Source organism: Seriola lalandi, unplaced genomic scaffold (genome assembly GCF_002814215.2).
Source record: "Seriola lalandi dorsalis isolate HSWRI2012SDOR001 ecotype SW California unplaced genomic scaffold, Sedor1 jcf7180002054972, whole genome shotgun sequence".
Classification (NCBI taxonomy): Eukaryota; Metazoa; Chordata; class Actinopteri; order Carangiformes; family Carangidae; genus Seriola; species Seriola lalandi.
In genome coordinates this window covers 5,999,227-6,022,483 of record NW_019525660.1, presented here as the reverse complement: position 1 = coordinate 6,022,483, position 23,257 = coordinate 5,999,227, and the positions used below count along the sequence as shown (strand labels likewise).

At 39.1% G+C, this 23,257-nt stretch overlaps 2 protein-coding genes across 2 annotated transcripts in view; one reads left to right on the top strand and one right to left on the bottom strand.

Moving 5' to 3' along the window:
- Positions 1–4,351, bottom strand: part of slc35d4 (solute carrier family 35 member D4) — a 6,401-nt gene extending 2,050 nt beyond the window's left edge. The window contains exons 1-12 of the mRNA XM_023398028.2: positions 4,136–4,351; positions 3,473–3,519; positions 2,917–2,994; positions 2,740–2,821; positions 2,519–2,596; positions 2,350–2,375; positions 2,041–2,092; positions 1,850–1,898; positions 1,571–1,616; positions 1,404–1,439; positions 713–747; positions 474–543 (exon numbers count right to left, since the gene is read on the bottom strand). Coding sequence (XP_023253796.1) covers positions 474–543; positions 713–747; positions 1,404–1,439; positions 1,571–1,616; positions 1,850–1,898; positions 2,041–2,092; positions 2,350–2,375; positions 2,519–2,596; positions 2,740–2,821; positions 2,917–2,994; positions 3,473–3,519; positions 4,136–4,207 — 671 coding nt within the window. The 5' untranslated portion in view covers positions 4,208–4,351. The remainder of the gene's footprint in view (positions 1–473; positions 544–712; positions 748–1,403; positions 1,440–1,570; positions 1,617–1,849; positions 1,899–2,040; positions 2,093–2,349; positions 2,376–2,518; positions 2,597–2,739; positions 2,822–2,916; positions 2,995–3,472; positions 3,520–4,135) is intronic.
- Positions 4,352–5,751: 1,400 nt separating this feature from the next.
- Positions 5,752–22,797, top strand: nsmaf (neutral sphingomyelinase (N-SMase) activation associated factor). Its single transcript, XM_023398181.2, has 31 exons — positions 5,752–5,860; positions 8,858–8,944; positions 9,742–9,820; positions 10,124–10,185; positions 10,448–10,484; positions 10,688–10,738; positions 11,153–11,224; positions 11,354–11,401; positions 11,512–11,564; positions 11,730–11,859; positions 11,994–12,065; positions 12,155–12,263; positions 13,490–13,666; positions 13,790–13,869; positions 13,964–14,054; positions 14,836–14,899; positions 15,237–15,288; positions 15,966–16,086; positions 16,288–16,419; positions 16,500–16,542; positions 16,627–16,793; positions 17,054–17,165; positions 17,514–17,572; positions 17,826–17,893; positions 17,970–18,037; positions 18,131–18,254; positions 18,691–18,774; positions 19,794–19,944; positions 20,591–20,693; positions 20,935–21,044; positions 22,094–22,797. Exons 1-31 carry the CDS (start codon positions 5,823–5,825, stop codon positions 22,186–22,188), a joined length of 2,739 nt encoding a protein of 912 aa, XP_023253949.1. The 5' UTR covers positions 5,752–5,822; the 3' UTR covers positions 22,189–22,797.
- Positions 22,798–23,257: the final 460 nt, after the last annotated feature.

Below are 23,257 nucleotides of genomic sequence, written 5' to 3'. Positions count from 1 at the left end.
TTAACATAGAACCAAGACCTGCTTTATAATAGAAATCTCACTTTAGACAATATCAGACCTTTAAGGTCTCAGGCTGCAACTCAAACATTTTTCCAGGACTTTATTACTTAATAATCAACTTTTTTGTACAACCATATAAATTAGTGCTGTATCTGTAGGCCTCCACAGGTTATAAATAGTTCACTGCTTCCCCTCTCTGAGATCAGGTTGGCAGTCTGGGCTCTTCATCAAATGACAAATGGCACCTAAAATATTTTGTATTTTGATCCTGTACAATGTATTCTGTACTAGTGCTGTGATTCGCATTAACAAAGGAGATCATTTGGTGGAGCTGCTGTTCTGCACAAAAACAGTCTCAGTGCAGAACCCTGGATGATCTGATATTGATCACAAAAACCAAGCTCTACTGAATATACATTAAATACAGAATCGTGTGCTGACCAATTAGAAAACAAACAAAACTAGAAAAATACCTGGCACAGCAACCACAGTAAAATGTGCGAGACTGAAGGGAGGGGAACTCCATGGCTCCAATGAGGTCACCTATGGAGAAACAAAGGTACAAATGTCGAAACAGTATGAGAGTTATAAAAAAAAGACCATATGAGAACATACAGTCTACTAAGTGATGCACTAATAAAGTAAAAGAAATGATTTCAGCTTTATTATCTCAGCATTGAAATATGTACCATCTGTACAGAGTCATTCATACCTGTTGGATGAGCAGCTACAGCCAGCAGCAGCATGCTGTTAATTACAGGCAGGAGAAGCTTTATTTAGTGACTCATAAACCATGAAGCTGCACTAGGTAATATTTTTATGTTGTAATGTGCACAAATGGAAATCTTCGTCTTCTCACATGAAATGATTCAGAAAAATTTGTGGGTTTTTAACACAGCTGTTGACGAGTATCACCGCAGCAAATAATTCACTCTTTCAAAAGAGATTATAAGTATTCAAGTTTATTCAGAATGTTTTAAAATAAATATAGGTTTAAATATAACAGGAAATTCCTGATTCCTGTACATCGACTTGTGCAGGCCCTTTACCCACACTCCTAACTCTTTTAGGATTCAGCTCTGTGATTAACAGAAAAAAATCAGTGTTCTTGTTAACGTTGACTCATTGTGCTCCTCCTACAGGGAAGGCAAGAGAGGTACATGGGCCATCTGCATGTTGCATCATGTTTTTATGAGGTGACAGTTATGAAATAAAATAAATAAATAAGTGAATGAAATAAATATAGATCATTGATTAATTAACATGTCTGAACTTTGTCAGAATGTTTAAACTTTTAACAATTAAAGTGGCTTGCACTTATGTTTCTTTATATACAAAGTAACTTTAATGTAACAAAACACTTGAGCCTCAGAACCATGTTATTTATAATCGTTTATTCTTACCTGAACAAGTAGTTGATGCACTGTTGTTCAAGGTCACTAAAATGAAAGCATCACCAAAAGAGTGAGTCAGTGTGTTAGTGGGGGGTTGACAACTTTGAACTGAGAAACTGAACTTTATGTAAAAGAAGGAACAGAAGAGACACACACTCAGATGGGCTCAGACTTACCCCAAATTACTGGGCTTGTAGTGAACTTGAAACACCCTGTATGCACCTGAAACATCAACCAGGCCACCTCAGGAATTATTATTTTATTTTATTTGTTATTTTTCTTTGATCTATTTTACAGTTTTTAAATCTGTTCTATTAGTTTAATCAGTCTCAAACTGATTTTATACTCTCATCAGTCACTTGTAGAGCACTTTGACCTGAACTAACCTGTATGAAAGTTCCTGAGGAGGATGTAAGGTATGAATGTAAGGTATCAGCTGTGACTGATTAACTTACCAACACAGAACAGATGACCAACAGCCCACAGGTAACCTCTGGAGTCAAACTACAAAGAAGCAAACAAGTGAAGAGACTAAATTAATACCACCAAACGAACAAAAACTACCTGGATTCCTACAACCAAGAACAGTTCAAAATTAAAGCACCATTAATAAAAAATTCATGATCTGATTTTAATGTCTTAGTACCTGAGGATCATAGAGGGGGAGGTTGATGGCTGAAAGCAGCATGAGACATATGCTGTAGAGAGAAGAGCATTTAAAGATGCAGTCATGTAAGAGGGAACTTTGTATTTTTAATATAACCTATGATATATCTGTTTATTACTGTTTTATTGCTGATTCAGAGCTGGAAAAGTGGTTTCCATGCAAGTTTATTCATCAACTTTATTAATATTATCACCATTACTGTTGTTTTTCATGTGAGAAATGAAGAGTAGATTATTTTATCCCACCATCTTCAACCTCTGTACTTGTCAAAAAAGAAAAAGCACCAACCTGATCAATTTCAGCCACTGCATCTTCTGTTGGCGAAGAGAGAGATGAGAGTGACACGTCACAGCACTACGCATTCATAGTCTGTAGCTGTGAAGACTAGCCAAGGTCATCTTCCTTCATTTGCTGCCATGAATAATAATACAGTACAGTATGTTATGCATGGACTCACCTCTCTATGGACAGCCTTCAGAATGAAGTAACTGACAACATGAGATGAATTCTGAAGAGTGAAGAAATAAGGGATGTCCTGCACAGAGAGCAAATGGACGTCAGAGTTAGCTGATATGTCCAGCAGGTATGAATCCTGAACAAGGCCACAGTCTTTTATATCATTTAGAATATAGTTAATGTGACTGACATTATTAAAATGTAAGAGGTTATATGACGTACGATGCGTGATAAAGCCCTGGAACCAGCATATATGTTTCCTACAAACAGAAGGGAGGCCGGGAGCCACGGCAGAGCTGCTGATCTGTAACACAACATTAAAACATATCAAGTAAAGCTCTTAATAAACATGTCTGCTTGCAGCTGTATGTGAATCCTACAGTAGTCTGCAAAGCGTACCTGGTGATGCGGCTCATCTCCACCCATCCCAACTTCCCAAAGAGTAGAAGAAGAACAGCCCCAATAAATGTCTGCCATCTGAAAACATACATTTTTGTCCTATTAGTGAACATAAACCATATCAATCACTCATTTACATGATGCACACAAGAGGTTTAACATTAACCAAGATGTAGATTTAAAAATATTTAAAAACATTTTTCTAAAATTAAACATTTTAAAGATTCAAAGACTGCAGAGGTGAAACAACTAGTGGATTAATCAATTAGCCTATCTACAAAAAATAATTGGCAACTCTTTTTATAATCAATTTATCATCATTTGTTGATGTCAGCCCCTTGAGCTTCAGGAGACCGTCTCAGTCGTTTTTTCCTGTTTTCTGGCACTTTACAGACAAAAATATCATTGAAGAAGTGATCAGCAAAATTAATCAATAATGAAGAGAATCACTAACCACAGCCCTTATGAACTAGTACATGTATTTCCAGGTGTTGAAGTGAGGCTGTAATGACCAATGAGTTGCTTTCACCTGCAGTATTTACCTTCAACTACTCACCCTTGGAATAAGGTTGGATACGTGAAATTTAAGACAGACAGGATGAACTGAAAAAAAGAGAAAAAAGGTGCAATTCAACTCATGTCCTCTCCATATCTGTGTGCTTTGCATAACTTTAACTTATAAACTGCTCCACCACTGACAGCCTGTCAAAATCTGCCAATTCAAAATGTCCAAACCTACCCACAGAGACTTCATCCCTTACTCTGACTTAACTCTGACTATGTTATTGATTATTGGTGGGCTTTTTTTTTACAACTTCTTAGTTTTCATTTCCTGCAGTAGTTTTCTACCAAAATAAGAGTGGAGATGTGTTGCAAGTGCTGCTTTGATGGGTCACGTTCATGCCTGATCAGTCAAAGTAATTCGTAAGGGTCTTAAACCATGTCCACTTTATGGTTATAATTAATAATGAGGGTATAATATGTAATTTTCCACGATTTTCCAACAGATTTCCAGCACTGATCACCAGCAGCTCTTTATCCTGTGTTCAGGCCGCAGAGAAGTTTTAACAGTTTAGCTGTGTCCTGGTTAAATAGTTCGATCAGTGAACAACAGTCTAGCTTTGACTTGACTGAAGAAGAATGTGTCTCTGACCAGGTTTTAGCGCCTGACAGCCTTATAATTGGTTTTCTGATCTCACTCCGCTGAACACTCTCTCACCTTATTGGTGAAATGAGACACAACAAAAACGAAGCTGAAGGCGAAGCCGCTCATGTGTCTCCTCCACTGCATGTTGACCTGCCGCCGCTCTGCAGCGAGGACATGGTTCCTGACGAAAAGACTAAAGACTAAATGCGAAGCATGAAGCCTGTTTCAAACTACGGACGTTTCAAGATCGAAACTTCCCTCATCCTCCCCGGTGACACGTCAAGACGTCGTCAGACAAAGATCGTCTATGTTGGGGATCCTCTCCAATGTGTGTGACGTTGCAGCTTCCTGCATGAGCAGGAAGAAGCCAGCACAGCAGGCAACTGGCCGGGGGCCCCAGACCTTCAGGGCCATAAAAGTCCACATCATTTCTGTCTACATAATTTGTTGCCATTTACAACACTTGAATCAGTGGGTCCGTCTCAGTAGGTCCATCATTCAGACACACTTCCCCATGTTGTGCTGGCATGAAAACAAACACAATATGGATGTGTCAGTCTGCAGTTAGAAAATATGAAATATGTGTGAAAGACAAAAATTCAACTAATATCAAATGTTTCAGTGGGCTCACATGGACAGCAGGGGCTGATGGAGTCAAATAGATGAATCATTCATCAGTTAATCAATTTAACCTACTCTGATAATCATCTTATTCACTGAATCATTTTTCAAGCAAAGATGCAAATATTTTTCCTTGTTTTGAACTTTGAGAATTTATTAACTCTCTCTTTTTATATCAATTCCAATACAGGCCTATTAATACGTTTATTATTGAACTGAATAAAAAGGTTTGTGTTTGTATTTGGGGTTTTTGGCCGAGTTTTTTAAGACGTGGAATCAAATGAATCCATGATGATGATATTTCAGCTCTAAATCAAACAGTGAGGAGATTACTGAGGCAGTTTATCCTCACGGAGATAATGAAATAAGTAGAAACAAGCAGAGATTTTACCAGCAGCACTGAAAGTTCCTTTTCTTTTGAGTTTATTTGAGTGACAGGGTAAACTTATTTTTTGACATTAAAGGCACTCCACTGATTTCACTCATGAAACCCAGTTTACTTGTCATGAGGAGTTATCCATGTGAAAACAGTGAAGTCTGAACAGTGGACAGAAAGCCTGCATCACAAACCGGGACATGTTTAAAAGATGTGGGCGTTTGTGTAATGAAAGGTAGTTTTGAACTGCATTGTGGGAACTTTAGTATCGAATTTTTGGAGCTTAACACATAATAGATAGTGTTATGAATGAGTCCATGCTCAGTGCAAATTATGTTATAATTATTCAGATTATAAAAACATGAGTCCTACCGATGGATATTTAGATCTATTACCTATTACACCCATCACATTTCAGAGCATTGCACCAGTCATAATGTCATTATGATACATATATAATTTCATAACACGTATACAATACGTATACAACAAGTTGTTGTCAAGCTTAAAAAACATTCAGATATGTGGAACTTTATAAATGATAAGGTAACATAAATAACTTTTCCAGGATGCTAGTGACAAAGTGAGGGCGCCTGCAGCTCTGCTACATTTCGCTCTGCAGTGCTGGTACCCCGAAACAGAGTCAGAGTGAAGCCTCTGTGTGTAATCTTTGTGGAGTCACGTGGTTTCCTGTGGGTTTCCGTGTTTACAGAGATCTGCGGCTGTTCGGAGTTCAGTTTCTGGAGAGGAGAGTGAGCAGTCATGGCTTTTTTAAAGACGCAAGAACGGACTAAAGAAAGGTCAGCGATGCTTCACCTTTCTGTCCCCGTCAGTATTTGTAACGGGGGGTGGATCTGTGTGTTGGTGTGTGTTGGTGTGTGTCATCAGTCCCTGTTAGCGCCAGGCTGCGCCACTCAGCTAATGAGAGCTTCGCTGTCAGCTGTGTGATGCGCTGCTGTGACTGATGCACGATCAGCAGGGGTTCAGTCTACAGACTGACCGTATCCTAGACTCACAAAACCGGGTTTAAGTGTAGAAAGTAGCCTAGAAGCTCCATCTGAATTGAGGGGAGCAGCAAAATCCATCGACAACAAGGTTCAATTCCTGAGATGGGAAGCCGGAGAGATGTGAAAGATGTGTTGTTGGCCCTCATGTTAGCCCTCATTATACATGGCAGTTTAATTATTTTCTCAGACACCCAGAGTGGATTGATTGTGAGTAAAAAAGTGCTTCCAGTTTCTTCACTCAGACTTCAGGAAACCACGTTTTTCACTGTTTTCTGAAATTTTATTTGTTTTATCAGATGTATTGATAATGAAGATCATTGCATTAAACAACCAATTAAATAAAACACAATTTTACAGCAAATGAGCAACAACTACAGATAAACAGTTCAGATCTTAAAACCAGTCTGACATGTAGAGTCGCTCTACATAACTGGGGCCCTATGGAGAATGTGTTACAGCTGATATTCTATTTCAGTGGCACAAATTTCTGACAAATTTGTCAAATTATATAGACAGAAATGATAAGGGGTAGACCTGGGGCTTGGGTCCGGGGTTTTGACTTGTCTATGATCCAGCCTTATTCCCACAATATATCTTATATTGACCACAGTGCATAATGGAGCACTTAACAGCCGTTGTGAACAATTGGAAAAGTAGCATCATGCTGAATAAGTCCATAGTGAATTACATATGATCCAAATACCACAAGAGCAAGAGACTCCTTAAAAGCACTGAGTGTCCAGAAGGCTCAGTCAGTGCAGTTTTACTCAGAGCCACTTTGGCCTGTCCGCATGTGGACATATTTTTAGCACAAATGGGATTCCATAGTCTGGGAGACGAGTGGAGGATAATGATGTGCTATCCACAGACCACTGCTGGGTTTACAATTTAGATTTAAAAAAATCAGTGTGCGTTGATGTCTCATCTGTGATGTTATCCAGATTAGAAACAATTCACTTTACTGCACTGATCCAACTCTTTCCCTCCTGACAGTGATTCAGAAACCTCAGCTCAGAGTATTAAGTACTGACTCAATACCAGTGCTGTGTTTTCTATGATTTGTATCAGTATATTCTACCTGCATGGACCTCACCAATGCCATTTTCATGTAAGGTAACATGAGGCGAGCGACTGCAGTGGCACTAAAAACTGAGCTCCCTCAATGAACTGGTGGAAACACTGAATTCTACAGTGAAATATGACAAAGAAACTGGAAACAAAACTTTTAAAGGAAGATTCAGGTATTTTACGACCTGGGTCTTATTCTTATTTGTAGCAGTTCTGATGAATGAGTCGTGCTGACTTTGTACTTGCTACCGTTGTTGTAAGGATTCAGACTGAAAAACAAACTCAAAAAACAATGTATATCAGCTCCCAGCAGTGTGAGGCTCCCTGAAGCTTTTCAGATAAACTGAAAACTGTATTTTTACTAATTTTTACTTCACTTGGATGTTTGAGTCTCACTGTGCAGAGTTTGTTTTCACCTTAAATCAATCTCAGTTTAACACCTGGACATACAAGCATAAGGTCTGGAGGTCAGTTATGGCACAGAATGCAATGAAGTGTAACATTGAGACTTGAAACCTCCAGGTCACAAACACTGTGAACAGACTTTTCAGTGACATTTTGTGTCCAGCAGTTTCACTTTTAAAATGAAAATATGGTAAATTCATAGATTCTGAATATTTCAGTGAGTGCAAAGTTGTAAATGTAATTTTAAGAAATTTTAACAAGGTGACAAAAAAGTTTATATTGCAAGCAGGGGATTTTTCTTTATCTTGAAACATGTCTGAAAGGGTCTTAAAATTTTACAAACCAGCTGTGGATTAAGTATTGTTAGCTGGAGATCTGCTTCCAGGGCAGCTACTGAAACACCTGCCTGTTTATCTGCCCACGCTGATTCATGTGAGCAAACCTGAGATTTAGCGAAAACTGCTACGTACATCATCAGAGTGTGTCCCTGCCTGATACTGTAAATAGGGGAAAACTGCCTGAAAAAGAAAAAGCTTTACTGCAGCTCCAGAATCTCTTTTTCTTACGCTGTATGTTACAGAGGCAAACCTTTTCTCCAAATCCAGAGCCAGAACTGATGATGACATTTATGCAGTCACTGTGTACAAGACAACGCTTGCATATTGAACAGCCACTGATCAAACCTGCAAATCCAGTGCAGGTCACACTTAACGTTCACATTGCTTTGACTTTCAGCACTGAACACAGGACTTTACATTTAAAGGCATGTTCCTTAATCACCTTAAATTTTAGCTGCATTCACACGTGTAATTGAAGAGAATGTCTTCATGAACAACAGTTTCCAGATTGTGTTTTTCAGCTGATTGTTATTGAAAATCTAGGTCGGTTTCACTGCCGTCAGTACCAGCAGTACTTATGTAGACAAACCTGTGACTGCATGAGAGGAGCACTCCTCCTGTAACATCATCAGACTGATGATGCACAATCTAAAAGCAGCAGAACCAGAGATATCATCTTTCATTTTGAGCATTCTTCTCCCTTGTCGAAGCCTGCCTACATTACCCATAAAGCAAGTGGAGCCAGTGACATCACCTGAGGCCATGTATCTGACAAAAGGTTTTATTCAGCTGCGTTCCCATTTAATAACTTTGCTGTTAAGTGTTTGTCCCCTCTGTTAAAGACCTGTCAGTAAATGTAGGAGTGATCCTGTTTATTTGTTTACTTCAGTACTGATTTGACCCTGTTGTTTACAGCATGTTTAACACTGTGCAGTTGTCTCATGTCATCTCACTCTACTCTATTGTTGTTCCTCTGCAGATTTTCTCTCTTGCTGCTGGATTTGGAGGAGTATTACTTTGAACAACACACTGCAAACCACATGACAAGCAGTTCAAAAAAGGAGAGGTAATTCAGATTACTAACAGCAATGCTTCATCTGCTACTAATGACTTCAAACACCACACAAATTACTAAAACACTTAATTATTAAGACTGATTCTTTCCGAGTTTGTTGTGTCATGTTCTTAAAAATACCCACAGCCTCAGAATCAGTGGCTGAAAACCAGATTAGGTTTTAACTTGTTAGATGGGTTTATAGTGTAATAATAGTTTTATTTGCTTTACTGCCATGGTTCAGGTACTCATGTTTGTCTATAGCCCCTGGATTTCATGGCAGTTATCCTAGTTTGTAAGGAACAGCTGTTCAAACACCATCTGATCCTTTTATGAAGGTTTGAGCAAACTAAAAACAACTCATAAAGCTCTCAGAACAAGGTTATTCACAGTTTAGTTTTATTGTCACATAAAAGCAAGAGGGATATTAGGGAAAGACTGATCAAGTGTCCACATGAAACCAACATGAATCACCACAAACTTCAGCCCTCTTTATCTGACTCACTGTGTCATTTTCACCCAACATTGTTCTCTGGCAGTAAAATAAAACAGATTTCCTAATACATATACAAGTAAATCAGTTTAACCTTAATTGTGCGCCTCCAGTCAGCACAGTATTTTTCACTGTGTGCAAGACCGGAGCAAATTCCGGTTTGAATAATCTGTTAAATCCATTGTGGTTTAGAAGAAAAAATGTGTTGTTTTTTCCAAGAGCTGTTAAAATATGCAATTTCCTGATATCTATTTCCTTGTTGTTTGTATGATCTTTTCCCATCTTAATAGTAAAACATTCCCTATTTCCCTTCCAGAAAAATCAGAGGCTCATTTAAAGTCTGTTCCAGATCCATCATATTTGATCCAGAGGATCTGACAGAGCCAATTTTAAAGGTTTGTTTTAGTAACATTTGTTATGTACTGTATGTTGTGTCTTTTAACTGTTGCTACCAGATAGTAATAAAGTGTGAACATAGAAATCACGAATGTTATCTTCTCTGGGAAAACTGAAATTAACAGTGTAGTTTAAGGAAAATGAAAAAAAAAAAGCTAATGCAGTGAAATTCAATCTGTTCATATAGTAGCCAGTGGTGGTAACACAGTACTGTGTTTTTTGCATGGAGGTTGTGTTGTACACTGTGGGTCCGCTTTTACTCTGGATGCAGTTACCAGGTTTGTAATTCTGGTTTTGTGCAGGTTCTTCTTCGAGACTGTAAGAAGATTGAGTTTGTGGAGGGAGAGAACAACCCATTCAATGAGTGAGCCTGGTTTCATGTTCACTCCAATCACTGATGTTTATTTAGTTTGTCAAACTGGTTTGGTTACTTCAAAATGTTAAGCAAATGTTAAATATACTTGGAGACTAATTTCACAGATTAAAGGACACACTTTATGTGATGTGTTCTTTACATGTTTGACTAAACTTTGGTTATGTTATTCAGTGTTTTTAAGCAGAATCACAAAAGTCCTTTTTAATTTCAATGCTTTAATTTTGGGTTATTGTCTGTGTTTTCCTCACAGGCCGAGGCCACCTGCCATCTCTATTACATGTGGGCAGGTGAGTTTTCTTTACCATGGAGATGTGATGTGTTGTGTGCAGCATCGGAGCTCATTGCATGTTACACTGTAATAAATGGTTTTAGTCTGTTGTTTTATTTGAATTGTCCCTCACTTGCCTTGTTGTTATTATTTTTAATTGTCACAGCAGTGACTTGTTTGTGAAGACAAGTTGTAAAAATCCCATTTTCACTTTGATTCCAGGTTATTTACATCAAAGAAAGCAACGTGATAGCACCTCACAGAAATGAGAGGGTGAGTCTCCACAGCTGTTTGTGTGTCTGTCTGTACTGTGAAAATCTGTGCAGGATCCTGAAGGACAGGTCTGTGTGTTGACCACGTTCTAGTCTGTGTCTGTCCATGTTTTCCCTCTGACAGTGCAACCAACTTTATCATTATCACAGCCTAAGACACCGACAGCCATGGTCCCAGATGATCATCATTATTATTATTATTCCATATGTTAAATTGTCAGAAGAGTAAATTAAAAAATCTGAGGCTAAAACTCCACTATTCTGCTCAGATTAAATTCCAACCAGTGTAATTATGTCAACATTAAGATCTCTAATGGTTTTGCTGAAGAAGCCTTTGACTCAAAAGATGTGTTCATGTGTTCAGATACAAAACTCACTTTGCAAATATAATAAACTTCTCTCATTGCTTTGTCAGGGGAAAAAGAAAATAATGTTTCAGCTTGAGGTTTGGAGCAAAACGGAGGATGTTGTTCAAACATTACTTCAGGTAGGCAACTCTTCCAACACAACAGTGGCTGTCGTCATCTGTTGCTGTGTGTGTTTGATAAACCAGGCTGTCAGATCTCAGCTCATCTTTCCATCTTTCTGCTCCGTTTGATCCGGCCGCTTTCTGTAGCTTCACAGAGCTTCCTGTCTGGAAAAACTTGGAGACCAGACTGCGATGGTGAGTCAGTTCAAGTACACTGCAGACCTATAAAGCCTGAAAGAAGATGAAAGTCATATTCTTGCTTCCTTCAATTAAAGTTACATGCATCTCTTCCTATGTATGTTTAGATTGAAGCTAATTTACAGTCACGTCTGGCAAGGTCATCGTTTGACAAAAACTGGTATGTTGACTTCTGACACTTTGACCTGCTGCTTTGAATCACATTTCACTGTTGTTTTTTATTGCTTTCATTCAATGTAATAATCAGATAAATGGCTCTCTAATACTTTTAGTTTTTGTCAGAGCATGCCGCTGTGTAGGATACTGATGTGACTTTGCTGTGCAGCTTTCAGAATGTGGCTGAGAAGCCTCACATGGAGTGTGCCGTGGAGATGGTCATGCCTCTGGTGTCCAATCCAGGCCACGTCTGCATCACCGATGAAAACCTTTACTTCCAGCCGCTGAATGGCTATCCGGTGAGCTGAGTCACAAATCTGAGTGGTTGGTGGTCCTGTGATACCTGCAGGATATTTAACTGCTCTCAGTAATGTGCTGAACAGTCACCTCATCATTAATTATTTTTATGAATTTATGTGACTTCTCATGTCAGGAACACGTGATTCAAATCAAGCTCCACAGAGTCAGGAGAATCTACAAAAGACGGCATGGTCTCAGACCACTTGTAAGTGACTAGGGTGGGACATCAAGTTAGTATATATGTACAGTAGGATGATTATATGTGTGTACTTATGTGTATTCATGTGTGCCCAGGGTCTGGAGGTGTTCTGTACTGAGAATGACTTCTGCTCAGACATCTACCTGAAGTTTTACAGCACAGCAGACAGAGATGAAATCTACTACTACATTGCCACTTTCCTGGGTGAGAAAACTCTAAGCCAGTAATTAATTGAACTCAAGGACGAACTGATTAGATTTGGGGGATCAAAGATCAAGTGCAGGATGACCTCACAAGCATTGTTTTGGCCTTGTGACTGCAATATATCTAACACCTTGAGGGAATTTTTTTCTTATATGATACAAACGTTCACTTGTACTCTAGGACAAACTAATTACATTTTGGGGGTCAGAGGTCAAGGTCACTTTTCTAGCCATAACTCAAGACGCAGCAATTATGACAAAATTTCACACAAATGGTTCATATTTTATATGAGTCTAGATAAACAGGGATGTAATCAATAATAAAGCATCCATCCATCCATCCATCCATCCATCCATCCATCAATCCATCCATCCATCTGTCCTGAAAGTAGTCTGAGTGGCGGAGGTATACAACTGTGAGGTTGTAATTGTAGTTTCTATTGTGTAAACTTGTATTATTACAGTGGCAAGAAAAAGTAATTATATATATATATATATATATCTCATGAATACATTTGTCAGGTCTTCACCTAAGGTACAGTAATGAACAAACAATCAAACAACAATTGTGTTGAACTTGTCCATGTTGAAAACATCATTCAAATATTCACAGTGTAGCTGGAAACAGTCTGTGAACCCCTTGACTAACAGTGGTGTCAGGAGTTATCAGACCTGGAGTCCAGGTGGAACCAAGTTTGAGGTGTGGGTTAGAGACACTTTGAGTTATTAAAAACACTGAAACATTTTGAGTTTGTTGTTCACAAGGAGAATCTGCTTAGGACTGAGGATGTAGAATAGTTGATTAGCATAAAGCTGAAAATGTTACAGTCATCTCAGAGAGTCCAGATATTCATCAGTCCACAGTCAGACAACCTGTCTATAAAGGAGATGATTGAGTTCTGTGGCTAAACGCTCCCATTGCGTCCAGCTAAGATGATTCCTACAGCACAATGCAAAATGATCAGTAATGTAACAAAGAAGCTCAGAGTAACAGCTGAAGGCTTAAAGGAATCACTGGAGCTAGTTCACATCTATGTTCATGAGTCGGCCAGACACACGTCTTAGTTGCAGGGAGCAAAGAGTGCTGCCATAGACACCACATAGGAAACTGCTGCTCTCAAAAAAAAACATCCGTATGCATTTGTATTAATGCAGAAAATCAGTGTGTGTTCACACACTTTTTCCATCTCAACATTAAAACCATTTGCTGTTCTTCTTTGTGCTCAGAAAACCACATAACCGAGCACACAGCAGAGAGTTACATGCTGCAGTGGCAGCGTGGTCATCTGAGTAACTATCAGTATCTCCTCCACCTCAATAACCTGGCTGACCGCAGCTGCAATGACCTCTCCCAGTATCCCATCTTCCCCTGGGTCATCGCTGACTACACCAGCAGACAGTTAGGTGGGTCAACAGGCCTCAGCCTCAAAATCTCCTGCACTAACTGTTGTGTGTTTGAAATGTTTTGTCTGTGAGTTACGGCTCAGTGAAGGTTTGGTTGCTTCAATAATCGCCCATGTCTCGCAGATCTGACAAACGCTGCCACATTCAGAGACCTGAGCAAACCAGTGGGAGCCCTGAACAAAGAGCGCCTGGACAGACTGTTGGTGAGACTCTGCCGCTTGTCGTGTTTACTGATGTCATCTTATTTCTGGACTGAGTGTCTCCTCAGTAACCGCAGACCTATTCTGTGGTTCACAGGCTCGCTACAGAGGCATGCCTGAACCTCGCTTCATGTACGGCAGTCACTACTCGTCTCCAGGCTACGTCCTCTTTTACCTGGTCAGAGTCGGTATGTCACACACCTCTCACACAACCTGTGTGGATCCACAGTACACACAGTTGTAGGTACTGTGGGTGCACAGCCTGCGACTTCTCTAACTGACAGATCTAAAACTGACATGCAAAAACCACATTCCTCTTTTTACATTAAAACATTTTCATATTTGATGGAAACAGCTTTAAATGATGCAGTTCTGCCACTGGCTCACCTTCAGAAACTAGACTAGGTAGAATTATCTTCCATTGTAAATCTCAGTAAGTTTAACACACAAAAAAAAAAAAACTAGATAAATGAATATAGTGAATTAAACAGCCTCGCATTCGTTTCTTTCACATTATCTGTGGACCATCTTTCCCAACATTTGGTAACACAACTAAGTAGACTAATTGCACAAATAGGAGGTACAGCCTTTTCTGTTGTATTAGAGGTTCTTGCTACACAGAATCTGTTATATTGCAGCTTTTATTGTCCCCAATGAAACACAAAGAGCATTCACCTGTGATGCTCCTCAAGAGGTGGAACAAGCTTCAGGACTCCCTTCAATCAGACAAGTTTTTATCCCTAGAACAGTTTGACTCAGTTAAGTGATGTTTTATATGATGAACGCCCTTGTTCTTTTTGTCTTTTTCTTTGTGTTCGTTTTTTGTGAGTCATTTGTCTTGTGTCTGTGCTATATCTATGTATAATTGACTTTTACACTTTCTACACTTTCTTGCTTTCCCTGCATGAGTGAATAAATAAACAAATAAAAATAGTATTGTATTCATCCATAACTGTGTTGTCCCCTCAGCTCCAGAGCACATGCTGTGTCTCCAAAATGGCCGCTATGACCACGCAGATCGCATGTTTAACAGGTACAAAACAATCTTACATCAGTTAAGTTCCTTCACTTAACATGAGCTGTGTTTTGTTCTCTTGTCTTGACTCTGACTGTGAATTCAAAACTTTCCAGAAACCTGATACGCCATGAATTGTACATCACCACCAATCACAAATCCATACAGTACAGATTTACTGATGTTGAACAGTTTGTTTGGAACAACTCAACATAAGAACTGTAATAAGTGATAAATGATAATATTTGGAATGTATAAATGGTTTAATAAATGCAGTGTCATTAGCTTAAAAATATTGAGACCATGATTTTGCATGTTGGTCTTAATTTACCTTAATTGTCTTCTTTTGGTACAGTGTTGGAGAAACATGGAAAAACTGCTTAGAGGGAGCGACTGACTTCAAAGAGGTAATGAGACAGATTCAGCACAGATATACCTTATGAAATATTTGCGCTAAAATACCATCTGCAAGAAACATGTCATGCTAAAAACCATTAACTACAACTTGTGAAACTTGAGACCAGTTAGAACTGTTTTCTCTGTGGAGGCAGCCAATATATTTCTGCATGATTCAATCAAACCTAAAAAATTCTAAATCAACACTGTCAGACAGTGGAAAATTTGAGAATCTTAGATTATATTCAGATTTGTTTCTTGAATATATCTGGAATGTTTGTTCACTTTGGTTCAGTGAACTCTATAAGAATATTGTCTATAACAGGTTGTGTTACTGCACCTGTTGTACCTGTTGTACTAAACCTGTGGCAGTCAGCGCTCTGTGAAAGACACAACTCAGTGGAACCAGATGACACAAAGAGTTTCAGTTCTGTCAGAAGCTTTAAAGCCACACATGCACACACACACACACATGCTGTGGTGTGTGTGTGTGTGTGTGTGTGTGTGTGTGTGTGCGCGTGTGTGTCTGCGCGTATGAAATACTACTGTGTAGTTGTGTATGTTTAATATTGTACACAGTCCCTTCCAAATAGAATAGATAATTGTGAAGAGAACTTCCGACAGGGATGAGAGAGGTCTTGTCTCAGTGCACAGAATGACTGGTGTACATTTTTGTCCCACAATGCAGCTGATTCCAGAGTTTTATGGTATCGACTGCAGCTTCCTGGAAAATAAACTGAGCCTGGATTTGGGAAGAAGGCAGAATGGGAGCTTAGTCGAAGATGTTGTCCTCCCACCGTGGGCCTCAGGTAACTCTTGTTGACGATCTGATCTAAACTCTGTTGGACCCAGCTGTCATTTGCTCTTTATGTGTTGAAGCCCCCCCCTCACCTTCACACCAACATCTACCTGACAACATAATGTCATCCTCCTGGTGCTTTAGTTTATTAATAAACTATTATTTTGTCTGTGTGCTGTTACGTATTCCGTGTCTTCTGTCATGTTTCCAGATGCCACTGACTTTCTTCAGAAGCACAGGACGGCACTAGAGAGTCAGTATGTGTCAGAACACCTTCATGAGTGGATAGACCTGGTGTTTGGCTTCAAACAGAGAGGCAGTGAAGCTGTGGCAGCTCATAATGGTAAAACACCCAGCAGCTGTTGTCAACGTCAAACCCACAGAAACTGAAAGAACTCTGACGTCTGTCTCATTGTCTTTCAGTGTTTCACCCTTTGACCTATGAAGGTGGCATCGACTGTGACAGGTATCAATGAAAACCCCTCAAGAGCTATTATTCCAAATCTTTTCTTTTGCATCATTTACCAACCTTGTCCATCTCTCTGGGAAGCATCGAGGACCCTGACCAGAGGATCGCCATGCTGACACAGATCCTGGAGTTTGGCCAAACACCCACGCAGCTGTTTAGCAGCCCTCACCCTCAGAGGATCACACCGCGGTTTCACAACATCACTCGAAGCTCCAGCATCACATCACCTGTCAGCGAACTGTCTCCAGGTAGCACTGAAGAAACACTCACAGCTACACAGTATTTCTCAACATAACATCTCTGTTGGTGGGTTGTAATGCTGCTCTCCATTGTAGAACCCACATTGTGATTGAAGGGCTTAATTTATTGCTAATTCTAATATGGTAGAATCAGTAGAAGACAAAGGTGTGTCCAGTCATGACAAAAAGAAGGGCTTGTTATTTCCTTCAGACAGTTTTCATGCTATTTCCACATGTTCCTGCAGCGGTTTCCCCTGTGTTGTTTTCAGCCTCTCAGAGCGAGGACTCGTCCTTCGAGGACCTGACTGAGGAGAGCAGGAAGCTGGCCTGGACAAACATGGGTAATCTGACACTGGTCTCCAGCCACAAGATCCATAAAGAGTAAGTCAGGAGGCGTCCATTTGGCTGCAGTAATAAAAAAGTACAAACTGAAATGAAAGCTCTGGTGCAAATATGAGGAAGTGGGTGAAAACCAAAGAAGCGACAGGCAGCTGCAGCGTTTTTAATAGTAACTGATTAAAATGTTAGGTGAGGACAAGTGGCTGCTGTGAAACTACTTCCTGCAGATAAGAAAAATAAGTCAAAGCCATCTGCAGATGTTTTCTCCCATGTCAAAGTCCCTTTGTAACTGCATCTTCCACTCAACTTTGTCTTTGTGAAATCACATAGTGTGACTGCTAAATGAACCTAAAAACATCTTCCCCTCCATGTGTTCTGCTAAACGTGCAGGGCCGTGACAGGCATCGCTGTGACTCGAGACGGAGCAGCTATTTTCTCCACATCCCAAGGTCTGAAAATCTCAAATCTTAGATTGAATAGATTGAATAATAGAATAGATTATTGTAGAGATGCAAAAGGCTCAGAAGACAGGCTCTGATGCCTTTGAGGAATTTTGCGCAATAAAATGTATGTAAAATGTAACTGAGGTCCCAGAGGAAAAAGGTGTTTCCTCTGTATTGTTCCCTGAACAGCAGTACAGGGTCACCTGAGATGTTGGTAGAACTGTTCTTTGGTACTTGACTGTTCTACTCTTCATTCCAGACTCAACACTTAAAATGTTTTCCAAAGAACTCAAGGAGTTCCAGAGAAGCATGTCCTTCTCTAACATGGTACGCAACTCTTTACTCTTGCTCACCATCTCTCCTTGTGTTCCTGCTTGTGATCTGCTCTGACTCTGTTTTTCAGGCCTTATCATCATGTTTGATGCTGGCAGATGGTAAAACTGTGGCCTGTTCTTCATGGGACAACAACGTGTATGTACAGTATATGTGTATGATGTTTTTTGTTTTGTTTTTTAAACAGATTTTCTTCATTTTCCCACTAACTGAAACATTCCTGTCCCACAGTTATTTCTACTCCATTCCGTACGGCAGGCGGCAGGACACGCTCATGGGTCACGATGATGCTGTCAGTGAAATGTGTTGGTTTGATGACCGACTCTACACGGCGTCCTGGGACTCCACCATCAAGGTAAAGACTAAATAACTTTTATAAGATGATGCTATTCTCTGATGTCCATGTATTTATTGATTTAGCTATGAAAGTATCATCATTTTGTCAAGTTAAGGGTTCATGAAAAATTCTAATAACACAACAGCATGGCATTGTTGTGGCAAACATTTATTCTTTTTAATTTTCTACTCCAGGATACAGTCTTCCTGGGTATTTAGAAATACAATGAATTCATATATTTGTACAATATACAAAGACATGCATATACATATCACTATACTCTTGTAGAGAAGAACTAAGGCACTGTTTTTTCATGTATATGTATAATCTAAAATTATTATAGTGAATATATTAGTGTGAAAACCCTGGAGCTTATTTTACTCTTTTTTTTTTTTTTTTAAATACTGTGGTCATCTAAATGAGACCAGTGAATTGTGTTGTTTTTTTCTCCCAGGTTTGGCAGTGTGCGTCTGATGGCTCCTCCAGTCACAGGAGATGCCAGTTTGAGCTGCTGGCTGAGCTGGAGCATGATGCTGGGGTGAGTGAGGATGTGAACTCTATGTTACATGTGTGGGAATTTTGTTTAAAGTTGCATCACCAGTGGATGAAATTTAATTTATATTTTATATATTTACAGTATATTATTGACTTGCTTCATACAGAGGAAATGAAACGTGGTGATGACTTATCATAAATCATAAACTGAAAATGTATTTTTTATAGTTTAGTCTTGTTTAAAAAAAAAAAAAAAAAAAGCAATAGTGAATAATGTCACACATTTTTTCACAAATCCACCCAAAAGAGTTAAAACCAAGTCATCTTGGGAGATAAACATGGTGGTGGCAATGAAGATCACACAAACACAAGTTATGTCTTTATTCTTAATTCTTTATTCGGATCACTGTTACCTTCCACACAGTGGTCGCTAGTCTTCCTGGGGTTCACACACAAAAATAACAAATGAAACAATTATTAAAATCACACTATATCAATAAAGCAGAAAATAACAAAACAACCCAAATACAGAAAATAGTTAAAATAACTATAATAGCTCTTTATTTAAAATAATAAACAATAATAACTTAGAATGAAAACTAAATCAATATTGTCACAAATGCACATTAACAAAAAGAAAATTGAAGACAAAAGTGCAGAAACCGGTAACATCTAGATTACATTCATCAAATTTTGTTTAAGTAACCTCTTAAAACAAAATCTACTCTTGGTCTGTCTGATGTAAATGGGTAACAGATTGCAAGCAAAAGAAGCAGTTCTCTTCATACAATTTGCTTGTGGGCTCAGCATGATCAGATGACCAGTGCTCACTTGACATGACAAAAAACTGTATATACTAGTTTTTCTGAGAGTAAGGTGTATTAATCCATATAACATTTTGCATAAATAACAGGAGACAATATTTTAATTTTGCCTCTACCGGTAGCCATGATAAGCGTTATGCATCTCAAACACATTAGTATGAAAAGAACAATGAAGAGTTAACCTGGCTGCTCTGTTCTGTATGTCCCTGTTGCTTTTGTGCCCCCTCCCCATGCTCAGGTGAACACCATTGGTCTGAATCCAGCTGGGACTTTGCTGGTGTCTGGCTGTAAAGACGGGACCGTCACAATCTGGGACACCAGCAGCTATGAAACACTGCAGCAAGTCCACTGCCACACTGGAACAATTCACCACACAGCATTTAGTCCTGGTATGAGTTAGACCATGATTCTTAAAATTCAGCCTGATGTGAAACTGTTATATAACTGTATGTAATCTACATTGTCAGCCATGGCAGAGGGTATAATGATAGAGGCATGCCTTTGCAGAAACCTTATTTAAAGACTAATTACACTGCTGCACATGGTCTTGGTTCACGCTGGAAGGTTTCCAGTTCAATGACTGGGCTTCTTGATTGGTTCTCTGGACTTCATCAGACCCCAGAAACTGCCTTTCAGATGGAGGAAAAGAAAAATTGCCTTGAAAGCTGAATACAGAACACAGTAACTGGTTCTGCATTGCTCTTTAAGCACCTTAATGTTTTGTACCTACAAACGCTTTTTAAGTGCTGGCAGCAATTTGATTAATTCATCTGTGTGGGTCATACAGGCCTTTACTTCCAAAACAGAGAAACTGGGTTATGAATGCCTGCTATAACTTACAGTGTCTGTAGAAACAGCTGATCATGACAATGATCTAGGATCTGAACATGATCTAATAAATCAATGCTTTTTTGGATGAACAAAGCTGAGATGTGACACATGGCAAATCAAGCCAACAGCTGACAGTAAAACCCTTGAGTGACCTGGAAACCCTGACAGATGTTGGGGTAATGACTTCATTCTTTGCTTCCTCAGATAGCCGACATGTTCTCAGTGTTGGTGCTGACTCCTGTATGAAGGTTATCGATGTCCAGACAGGGATGGTGATCTCAAGTGTAACACCTGAGGAGGAGCAGAGGTACGATCACACCAGCTGCAGAACGGCAAAGGCTCTCACCTCAAGTTACAGTTACACAGAGCAAGAGGTCACAGTGTGTGATGCGCCTTAGAAAGCCTGAGAGTCACACATACATCTTGTTTGATTCCTTACAGAACTTTCATAACTTTTAATTTGACTCATGGTTAAGTTTGGAAGAACTGAGCTCTGTACACGTCTCAGCCATTTAAAAGGCCAGTCTTCTGTGTGTGGCTGTTCTCAGGTGTTTCTGCTGGGACGGGAACTCAGTGCTATGTGGGGGACAGTCCGGTGACCTGCTGCTGTGGGACCTACTCAGAAACACCGTCACCAAGAGGATCCCTGCACACTCAGGTATAGCTTATCAGCCAAGACCTCACCTGGTTGAAAGTCTGTGTATGTCTTATTTCAGTACCACTATACAATAACACTGCCCTTATAAAGGATTTATAAATGGGTTATAAATGGGTTTTTAATTGGGTTTTAAACACTTTATAAATCATAAATAAACAACAATAAACAAGTTATAACACAGTTTATTTATTAATGAGTTACTAGTATTTATAACTGGTAAAAGGAGTTTTATAGTAACTGATTTTACCCTTTTACCTGTTTATAAATGTTTGTAACTCATTAGTAAGATGGATGAATAGTTATATTAATAGTAATAGTAATATTAATCTTGCCAAATAGTGAGCCTGCATCAATGTATGAAAACTCTGTTATAACTTGTTTATAATTATTCATTTATGATTTATATAGTGTTAAGAATCGAATTAATAACATAATTTCAAACCATTTATTAATCTTTTATAAGGGTAGTCTTATTGTAAAGTTGCACCGTTATTTCTTACATTGGGTCACTGATTGTAGTGGTACATTAAGCCTTTTAAGTGTAACTGTTGTCAAATCAAATGAATTGTAAGACACTTTCACTGTTAAACCAAAACAGATAAGATGATATTTTAGACAGTTCACAGCCTGTCTCAGTATGTATGTGTGTATGGCCTCAGGTATGTGATTCTGCTTGTATCCCTTCTACCTGCATGTTGGCATTGAATATGACTAAAGACAAGAGACAGGCTGGATGAGATTTTTTCTCCATCAACTTTTCAGCATTTCTTGCCTGAAATTCTGAAGCTTTAGCCGCATTGTTACAAGACAACAGCATCAGTGGCCTCTGGCTAGAGACCAGACAGTGGAATTCCCACTAGATCTGCTCTAGTCACACACAATGTATGATGCAGAAGATGTCAGTAGAAAAAACTATGATTAAGTGGTAGAGGTGTTACTCTATATTTGTAGTTTGTGCTTGAAAACACTGAAAACGTGTCTCTTTCAGAAATTAACTGATTATCAGTTTGTGCAACAGGTCAGAGTAAAGATGTTGTTCCTTTGCCCAGGTGCTGTCACAGCCATATGGATGAATGATCTGTGCAGCACAGTGATCACAGGTGGAGAGGACAGACAGATAATCTTCTGGAAGCTCCAGAGTTAAACAACTGTTTGTGCACAAAGACTTCCAGTGTAATATACTCAGCAACACAGGCCGAGCATACTGCAGAGAACCTGGATAGAGACTCAAGAAACAGCTGTGAAGAGCTGAAAATGTGCTCTGTCACAGAGTACAGTGTCACAGAGCAGCTGGAGGGGGGTTGACGACCAATGTCTCAAATGTTCTCAATCCAAAACCCAACTAAAGGTCATAAATAGTCACGTTAGTCATCTGTGCTATTTGTATATTGAGAGAAAATGTCCAATTGTAGTTTTGTGCATGCGAGCAGGAAGCTAAACAGTGTACATCATGCCTTATTTTGCAGCCTATTCTACATGTTTTATTTTTCCCATTTATTATTTGCTGTGTATCATGTTACAGTTTTTTTTTAATAAGCGATCATATTTCTGTAGCTTTATGTGTATTTTATCATGTGAAATGGACTCAGAGCTTCATACTGCTCAGGTGTTATAACGCTTACCTCTAAAAATAATCTTCTTTTGTTAGTTTCACAAGCCTCAGAGATTCTTACTGACAGATTTTTACCCTAAATTGCATGTGTTGCAAAAAGCAAGAGATGTTATTAATAATATGTATTTACAGACTGGCTCAGTTTTATGGTGTGGACACCGTTCTTTCAAACACCAAACCATGAAAAACAGTATTAACCACATTACCAAGTGAATAATTACAGTCACACAGGATTTATCCAAAGACAGTTCACCAAGTGTTTTACAAAGATGGAAGAGAGCAAAATAAGAATCTGCAGACATCCAAGAATAAGGTGATGCATGAACTGTTTCAGCGAGAAGTGAGATTTTAAAGTCATAACCCAACACAAATAGACACATAGACATGAAAGTTGTCTGCACAAAGTTTGTACTGTGCTTATTCCTGGAGAACACAGACTGTGCACAGTTTGGATTCATGTCAGTTACAGTTGATTCCAGTGATGACAAGTTTTCAGGTCGGAAAAAAATCGACAGCATAAACCATTTATCTGATCTTATTTCATATTAATGCTTCTCTCTGAATTCTGCCATAAACTGACACAACATGCTGCGTCTGTGCC